General features: G+C 40.6%; 1 protein-coding gene across 1 annotated transcript; it reads right to left on the bottom strand.

Annotated features, from left to right (window-relative positions):
• Positions 1 to 5,191: 5,191 nt before the first annotated feature.
• Positions 5,192 to 6,078, bottom strand: LOC121929171 (proto-oncogene Mas-like). The gene is given in 2 exon segments (XM_042464480.1): positions 5,192 to 5,538; positions 5,808 to 6,078. Coding segments are annotated over 2 exon segments (618 nt in total).
• Positions 6,079 to 10,109: the final 4,031 nt, after the last annotated feature.

Genomic DNA, 10,109 nt, shown 5'->3' with positions numbered 1-10,109 from the left:
AATACATATTATTATTATTATTATTATTATTATTATTATTATTATTATTATTATTATTATTATTATTAGTTTTATTTATACCCCGCCTTTCCATGTGATCAAGGCGGCTTACAACAGAGTCTCAAAATACAAAGCAAAATACAAAGCAAACAATGCACAGGAAAAAACAATGCAATACTGTACCATACAATGCCAACAATATAAAAATACAGTACATAATACATAATACAATGCAGAAAAAAACAGTATAATACAAAACAGAAAAAGCAGTATAATACAAAGCAGAAAAACAATCCCCTGACAATAAAACCTACACCCCCCCTCTCAAATTCCCTCCCTCCAAAAGGACCGCAACAGCGGCGCCAGGCAAATTGTCCTTGGCGCTCCTCCCCGATGGTATAGGGGTAAAGGAGAGTCCTTTGGGCCGCAGCCCAGATGGAAGGGGGCGGGCGGGTGGCGTCCTCTTCGGGGAGGCCGGCGAACCGGCTTATGAGGGGCCGCTCTCACCTGGCCCCTCCCCTTTCAAAGACGCCGCCACCGCGGCAAACAAAGAGTCCTCACCAGGGCCGCTGCCAGGTGGAGAAGGCAGCGGTGTCCTCCGGGGCAGCAGGGAGTCCCTTGGGCCGCAGCCCAGATGGAAGCGGGCGGGCGGGTGGCGTCCTCTTCGGGGAGGCCGGCGAGCCAGCTTAGGAGGGGCCGCTCTCACCTGGCCCCTCCCCTTTCAAAGACGCCGCCGTGGCGGCAAACAAAGAGTCCTCACCAGGGCCGCTGCCAGGTGGAGAAGGCAGCGGTGTCCTCCGGGGCAGCAGGGAGTCCCTTGGGCCGCAGCCCAGATGGAAGCGGGCGGGCGGGTGGCGTCCTCTTCGGGGAGGCCGGCGAGCCGGCTTATGAGGGGCCGCTCTCACCTGGCCCCTCCCCTTTCAAAGACGCCACCGCGGCGGCAAACAAAGAGTCCTCACCAGGGCCGCTGCCAGGTGGAGAAGGCAGTGGCGTCCTCCGGGGCAGCAGGGAGTCCCTTGGGCCGCAGCCCAGATGGAAGCGGGCGGGCGGGCGGGGTATACATTTATACTCATATTTTTAAGAGCTTACCACTCAATACCTTAGACTTGGGAACACAATTCTATCAATTGATAACCAAACATGGAATAATGAGATCAAGCACAGAAATTTGGGTTAAATAAGGGCCACCTTATTTGATCTATAATCTATTTAGTTTACAATGAAGCTGGACTGGTGCAAGACGAGGAGCAACCTCATGCAGTTCCATCTTTCCCATTGAGGCAAATGATGAACATGCAGGAGAAGCGGCAGTTTGCTCTCCAAATACAAGGGTCCATCTGCCATGAATACCATGAAACCATGCAGAGCCTGTAAAATAAGGGCCTTTCTCTGCAAGGAAGCCCCAGCCACTTCTGCCAAGGCAAATGACTAAAACATTTGGAGGAAGCCCAGCACATTAACCCTTATAGTTAGCTCTGTAGGCATATTTTTGTTTCCAATTCCTAAAGGGGGTGAGGGCCACTACCCTGGGGGCATTCATGCACCAATTTGTATGCGTGATGCAGACAAAATTCTCCAAAAACGAAGTTGTCAACACAAAGGATCTGTTATAATTTGTTTGGGCTTCCCAGTTTGACTACCTACTAACAAATATCCCTATTACTATAGGTCCATGGCAAGATGTATTATCCTGCAAATGTCTGCTTGGATAATATTCTGCAGACATAGCTGGGCTTACAGCATATCCCAGCACAAGGGAGAGTTAATTAGAGTTTTATACAAGAGGAAACAGAACAAGGCCTTACAGACTGGCATTATATGCCAGCCTCAGGGCAAAGTGGGGACGTGGTATTCCTATGCCAGCCGCCCGACTTCATCCCCACACTGCTTACCTGACTAGATGGCAGGTGGCATCATGCCGCATCTTTGAAAAAGCTCTTACATGCTCTGCACCAAAAAAGTGGCAAACATCCACCACCACCGCAGTGGCTAGAGCACCCTTTCTGCAGTGCAAAAAGGAGCCACTGTCTGAGTCTTATTTTTGCACCATGGAAAGGCCAGATTGGGGCCATGGCATGTAGCTGCCCCTAATCTCAAGTCAGTGAAAGCTCATGGTACCAACTCCTATTTTTCAGTTTATCTCAAAAGTGCTGCAAGATCCCTTTGAACACAAGACCCATTCACCAAAACCCTTACACACTATCAACAAAAAAATGCATTCCAGAAATGTGGGCAAGTTGATAGTGATAGCTACGCAGCCTATTTCTGTAGCATCTCCACCTACCATGCTTGCATTTTTGAAATTCGAATAAAATCTGCTATAGCCACTAGAATGGGATATCCAAATTCTAACTTTTACCTATGTATAGGAGATAAGTGATAAAAAATAATTTATTATTTATTTATTTACTTAATTTCTATGCTGCCTTTCTCCCAGAAAAGGACCCAAGGTTGCTTACAAGCATGTAATTTAGATAAAAACTTCTAAAAAACAAACTTCACAATAAAAATTTAAAACAATTAAAATTCTCAATTTAAAACAATATAAAATTCATATTAAATATACAAAGTTGAAAACATCACTAAAATACATACCCCATATAAACCATCTCTCTTGATATTACATTAAAAAGTTTGCTTGAATAAAAATGTTTTTTCTTGTTGTAGAAAACCAACCAGGGAGGAGGCCAGACTAGCTTCCCATGAAAGGGAGTTCCTGAGGGTGGGAACAGCCATTGAGAAGGCTTTCTCTTCTGTCCTCACCAAAAGAGCCTGGGATGGTAGTGGGACAAAGAGAAAGCCTTCCCCGGAAGATCTTGGGGCTCTAGCTGGTTTGTATGGGGAGATACAATCGCTCAAACAGTCTGGACCTAAGCCCTGTAGGGCTTTATAGGTCATGACCAGCACTTTGAATTGTGCCCAGAAATGAACCGGTATCCAGTGAAGCTGTTTAATATGGAAGTTAAATGCTTCCTGTAACTGGCTCTATTCAGCATTCTAGCTGTAGTGTTTTGAACCCGCTGAATTTTCTGAACAGTTTCTAAAGAAAGCCCCACATAGTGTGTGTTACAGTAGTCCAAATGGGGTGTAATCAAGGCATGCGTTACCATAGCCAGAGCTGACATCTCAAGGAATGGGTGCAGTTGGCGCACTAGTTTTAACTGTGCAAATGCATTCCTGGCCACTGCTGGGATCTGGGAATCCAAGCTCAGAGTGGAGTCCAGGAGGAAACCAAAACTGAGAGCCTGAGATTTCAGGGGGAGTGTAACCCCATCAAGCAATTCCCTGATCTGTCTTACGACTGATCAAGAGCACTCTGTCTTGTCTGGATTAAGTTTCAATTTGTTTGCCCTCATCCAGTCCATTACTGATAGCAGACACTGGTTCAGTACAGAGACAGCTTCCTTGGAATCAGGTGGAAAGGAGAGATAGAGTTGGGTGTCATTCGCATACTGGTGACCTCTCCCCCCCAAAACTCTGGATAACCTTTCCCAGTGGTTTCATGTAGATGTTGAATAACAGAGGACAGAACAGAACCCTGATGGACCCCACAGGCCAATGGCCAGGGAGTCGAACAGAAGTCTCCCAACACCACCTTCTGAGTACGCCCCTCCAAGTATGCCTCAATTGCATTTTGTAGAGAGGTGGGATATAAATAATTTATTATTATTATTATTATTATTATTATTATTATTAATAAAGACTTGAACCACTGCATAACAGTGTCCCCAAGTCCCATCTCAGAGAGGGGGCCTAGAAGGATACCACGGTTGATGGTTTTGAATGACACTGAGACAACCAGCAGGACCAACAGGGACACACTCCCCCTGTCCAGCTCCCTGCATAGATCATCCACCAAGGTGACCAAAGTTGGGAGCATGAGCTTTCATTGATTTGAGTCTTATTTATTCCACCAAATAAGTTAATGATACATGTTTTTTTTTAAAAAAAACTCATTAAATGTGTCCCCTTCCCATGTGTTTTATTTGTTAAATATTTAAAGGATCTTAGCTCACAAACCTGCCAGCGAAATTGAATTATTCTTATTTGCCCAAGCACAGCTGTGCCCAGTGTTTGTTTTGCAAAATCCAGCATAAACATCATTTGAATTAGTAAAATACCAATCAAATGTTTTATTTTGGTGATGACAATATGTTCTCTAATCATTATAAAAGAGCTGGGAGTGGGACTAATGAATAAATTTGTTTGTAAACATGGGAGTAGTGAAATAAATGTACAGAAAATTCTAGACTAAACAGAAATATGAGATTTGGATTTCCATTCAGTGTTGAGGAAGAGCAACAATGCTTTCACCTAAAGTAGAATCTTTGTATAGTTACACCAGCAACCAATCATTCATGTACATCAAATTGAGAAAAACATGCTCCTGACACATTGAAAATCTATATTCTGTTTAGTATACGTAGAATATATTGTTTCTCTCCAACATCAAAGAAGTAGTGCTTTGATGCTAAGATTAAGAAAAATTAAGAAAAAATATTTTAAAAATGCTAATGATTAAAAAAAATCAAAGACACCAAAAATCGCTAGCCAGCCCTCCTTCAGGTGATGTGGTCCAGACAAGGCCCTATGTAACAAAGGAAGACTGCTAACACCTCTAAAGGCCCTGCTTGCCTCATATGCCCTCTCAGAACAAACACAGATGAAAAGTAAGCTGTCATCACCCCAGAAGCAAGACAGTTTAAAGTAAAAGGTTTAAAATTATCATGAGTGGGGAGACTCTGATGATGAAATTGACCAAAAGCCACCCAGCCCCAGTAGAAATGAATGGGAAACCAATTAAATAAATTAAAAGAATTAAAGAAAGCAAGGTGAAAGATAGAAAGAAACAAGCTTAAATGAAGGGAATGAAGCAAACGCGAAAGATAAATGGAATGAAAAAAGTAAAGGGCAAACTCCAGCGACAATCAGAAGCTGATTTCCACAAAGGGAAACTGAAAGAAGGTGTGTCAAGGGTTGGCTGGGGCTTAAATAAAGTGTAACTCTGCCTTTGTCACTTGCAGCATCTTGGCACTGAATGTCACACATAACCACCTCTGGTCTCTGTCTCTTGAAGGCAACAAATCCATACTTTTCCCCAAAGAGCCATTTACCTCACGGATCAAGGTACATATTTATTTTTGTATTGACAAAGATAGTGTTGGTATCTGGGGTCATTAAATAATGGTGTTTAAACTGTGGTGTCTGTGTCTGCTCCATACCCTTCTTCCTCCTTGAAAAGCCTTTGAAGGATATTTTTCATCTATTCCCTTCTTTGGCCTGCCTTTTATCGCCCAACCAGGAAATAAATGAAGGTGTTAACACTGCTGTTTAGAGATGCACCTAGGAAAGAGTACCGAGTGATACTGTGATACTGGAAATGAGGAATTATAAAACTGAAGAGGAAAAGACATGCAATCAATGGAAGAGCAAATATAAAGAAGAAGAGGAGAGTAAGGAAAATGGCAGTTAAGGCCTTCCCCCGTTTATGTTTTGGTGATTTAAAGCAGACTTTGATGAAGAGGATCAGGGAAGAGAGCCCTGGTGGCGCAGTGGTTAAATGCCTGTACTGCAGCCATTCACTCAAGACCACAAGGTTGCGAGTTCAAGACCAGCAAAAGGGCCCAAGCTCGACTCAGGCTTACATCCTTCCGAGGTCATTAAAATGAGTACCCAGACTGTTGGGGGCAAATTAGCTTACTTGCTAATTAGCTTACTTGCTGTTCACCGCTATGATCTTTGGAATAGCGGTATATAAATAAAACAAATTATTATTATTATTATTATTATTATTATTATTATTATTATTATCATGAGTGGGACGCAAAGCAAGGGAGTCACAGCAAGCAGTATGAATAATATTTCATATAGACTAGTTATAAAGACAATGTAGGGAGTTAGACAAAACAGGAAGGAAGTGACCCAAAGAATGGCACAAACAGTAGTAGACAGAAAGGTCGGTTGGTGGCATTTATGCCAAATTGGGAAGAGGACAGAGACATACCTGTCAATGCTGATGGCTGTCAGTAGAAACAGGCCAGTGAGGTGCAAGAAGAGAAATATGTTGATAGATACCATCTTTGCCAATAGAGAATGGAAAAGTATAATTGTATTTCCGTCTGAAAATAAAAGCATTATATAACACTGTTGGTGGAACTTTCAAAAATCAAAAATATATTGGAAGAATAACCATATTGAGATAATTTTTAAAAAACTTTAATGTACAAGCAGATCCTAAAATGTATCTCCTGAATATAACAGAAACTTTACATTTGGAAAATATAAAAGAAAAACCATTATTTTATATGATTGTTGCAGCAAGGATCGTATTTGCACGATATTGGAAATCTGACAAAATTCCTACAGTGGAAGAATGGAGACTGAAAGTCATGGAGGTATATGGAATGGATGAAATGTCCACCTTGCTGGAAAAAGATTCATTAGAAACCATTTATAAAGAATGAGAACCGTGGAAGAACTATATACAATCGGGGAAAAAGAATTACATATAGCATTGTTAAGAGATTAATTGTGTTATAAATATACAATTTGGTGTAAAATTATAGTATTTAAGTAACTATAAAGAATATATACACATAAGATAAAACACAAATGGTTGATAGAAAACTGGTAGAATCTAATAGTTGTTTATAAGTTATAGAAAAGAGTCAGTGTATTAACTATTGTTTATTTTTTGGGGGGAAACTTAGTAATCTTTAGGAAGTACATTGAAGGATAGTTAAAACAATTTATTTTGAACACATTATTTGTTGATTTTGTAAGACTGAATGCATGTATTGGAATATTAATTTTTTGAATATTTTTTTAAAAGGAAAACAACCTCTGTCTCTATCCCTGGAAGCCATCAAAGCTGTACTTTTTCCCACAGAGCCATTCACCTCACATGTCCAGGTAGATATTATTTTTGTACTGACAAAGGTAGTCTTGGTTTCTGAGTTCATTGAATAACGGTGTTTAAACTGGGGAGTCCATATGTGCCCCAGGCCCTTCTTCTTCCTTGAAAAGCCTGTGAAGGATGTTTTCCATCTTCTCCCTTCTTTGGCTTCTCTTTTGTCTTCCAACCAGGAAATAAATGAAAGGGTTGACACTGCTGTTTAGAGCTGCACCTAGGAAAGAATACTGAGTCGCCCTGTGATAGTCAGCATCGGTCATTACATACATGTAGAAAATACAAGCCATCACTGGACAAACAAATATAAAGAAGAAGAGCAGAGTTAGAAAGATCACTAGTAAGGCCTTCCCTCGTTTATGTTTTGGTGACTTAAAGCAGACTTTGATGAAGAGGATCAGGGAAGAGATAACCATGAGTGGGAGGCAAAGCAAGGGAGGCACAGCAAACTTTATGTACATTAGTCCATATATGTTAGTTAGAAAGGCAATGTAGGGAGTTAGACAAAACAGGAAGGAAGTGACCCATAGAATGGCACAAACAGTAGTAGACAAATAGGTTGGGCGGTGGCATCTATGCCAAATTGGGAAGAGGAGAGACACACACCTGTCAGTGCTAAGAGCTGTCAGTAGAAATTGGCCAGTGAGGTGAAAGAAGAGAAATATGCTGATAGATAACATCTCTGTCAACAAATATTCTGTACTAGGATCTGTATTTGTGTTTGAAATTAAAAGCATTATATAAACAGTACAATCAATAACTATGTATATGAGGACCCCAAAGTCAGCAACAGCCAAATTCAGGATGAATGTTGTAAAAGGATTCCTCTTCATGTGGAAGCCAAGAAGCCAGATGACAATCCCATTCCCCACAAGTCCAAAAGTAGAGATAAGAAAAGCAAAGCTTCGGATAACTTTGCATTCTTCAGAAATACAAAGGAAGAAGAAATTATAATATGAGCTATAGTCAATATAGGATCCAGTTTCATTGTCTGTAGAGTATTCTCCATCTTCCAAAGGGGTCAGAGATGTCATGCTATAATTGGTCATAAATCTCATTATTATGTTCTGGGCACCTTCTTCTATATTCTTGCTAAGTAAGAGAAGAAAAAAGGTTATTTGACTTGGTTTCTGAGACTATGGTGTTTATCAGACGAGCTCTTAAAGAGGTACTATTCCAGTGTGACTCCTCTAGCTGCCTCCTGTTGCATGCTGGGATTGGCAGTTTTAAGGAGGGGTATTTAGAATTCTCAGGCAGAGAAGTTCAGCTCCTTAAAACTGCCAATCCCAGCATGCAACAGGAGGCTGCTAGAAGAGTCACACTGGAATAGTAGCTCTTTAAGAGCATAGTGTGATAAACATCTATGTTGAACCATAATGAAATCAATAGAGAAAGGTAGCATCCTTGGTCCTGTGGACTGAGTGAGTCTGAATATCTTCCATCAAGGGACACAATTCTTTATTCATTTTTTTTTCTCAAAGGAAGGATTAGTAACTTTAGTAATTTTGTCAGCACTGTGAGAAAGTATTTGATATAAGGCATGTAGATTCTTTTTATACAATATTGCCAAAATCCGACCATATCTCTCCGCCTCCACTGCCAAGATTCTGGTCCATGCCCTAGTGGTCTCACGACTCAATTACTGCAACATCCTCCTGGCTGGGCTTCCTCTTTCTCACCTCCGTCCTTTAATTTCTGTCCAGCATTCAGCTGCATGCATTATCACATCCATCCAACGCTCCAACCATATCTCTCTTTTGTTGTCATCTCTTCACTGGCTCCCCCTCCCTTTCCCTATTCAGTATAAGCTCCTGTTGTTGACTTTTAAAGCCCTCCATGGGCTGTCCCCTCCTTATTTGTCAGACCTTCTTTCTCCTCACCTTCTCACCCATGCCCCCCATTCTAGTAGTCAAGGTCTGCTATCCCAGCCTAGGATTTTCACTGTCCCGTCCTGGATTCGTTCCTTTTCACTTGCTGCCCCTCACTCCTGGAATCTACTTCCCCATGAGCAGCACTTCTTTAACCAGTTTCAAAACTGAGTTGAAGACCATCCTGTTCAGAGAAGCGTTCCCAGGCATTGCGTGACTATTATTTGTTATTTGACGTTTTAAATTTGTTGCCTGCTTTACTTTATTGTACCCTTTTCTGTATTGTTATGCATTATTTATATGTATTATGCTATTATTTCTTAGATTGTACACCATGGACAAGTTTACTTTATCCATTTTATTGTTTGTATGTACAGCACTGTGTAAATCTACAGCACTATATAAATAAAGCATGATGATGATGATGACCACAAAACCTATTTGCACTTCTGGACTTTCTCTATGTAAAATCACACATGAGTGTTTTGCTCAGAAAATAGTATTTTTCTATGTAGAAAAAGGAAAAGGAAAAAGCTGTTTCCTACACAAAAATGACTGCTTTCAGTGTAATTCAATCACATAAAAGTTCTGTGAAGAATAAGTTACCAAGCACAGGCTTTTCTGTCCAAAAATATAATTTTCTGCACATAAAAAGTTGTTTCCTGTGTACATAATGTTTTTATTGGGGATTTATTATATGCAAAAAGAACATGAGTTCATTTTAGATAGAAATCAGTACTTTCTGCACAGGAAACAGCCTTTTCTATAAAGAATGTATATTTTTGCACAAACGTCTGTGCAAAAGAGATAGATTCCTTTAAAGAAAAGGCTGCTATGTTTGCAAAACAAACCCATTTGGAATTTTCACAGGATAAATACCAATTGTAAATATATGATCAGTCCAGGATTCTTTTTCAGGCTTCTGAAAAAAAACAAAAACCCATGTTTCTCAACTGTTTTCCAGATATTGTCAAATATTTATTCCACCCTTACTTATATAATAAACAAACAAACAAACAAACAAACAAATAAATAGTTTATTTATATTTCTCACCTCTCCCTGCAGATCAAGGCGGGATTACATCTTGTAAAATAAATACAAATAAAAAATAAAAAATACAGTCAATAAAATACTAAAATTACATAGGGATCACAGCAGCATAACAATGGCGTTTTACAGACTGCCCGAAAAGGCTGGGCTTCCGGCGCCGTTATTTGCGGCGCAGAGGAGCCCCAGCAGCCAAACCACACGACTCCTCCGCGCCACAAAAAAGAAGCTGCAAAATGCAGCTTCTTCTTGCGGCACGGTAAAGACGTTGCAAGGCGCCAAT

This window comes from Sceloporus undulatus, chromosome 4 (genome assembly GCF_019175285.1).
Source record: "Sceloporus undulatus isolate JIND9_A2432 ecotype Alabama chromosome 4, SceUnd_v1.1, whole genome shotgun sequence".
NCBI lineage: Eukaryota > Metazoa > Chordata > Lepidosauria > Squamata > Phrynosomatidae > Sceloporus > Sceloporus undulatus.
Note: the sequence above shows the minus strand (reverse complement) of the source record. Positions and strands in the feature narration are given on the sequence as shown.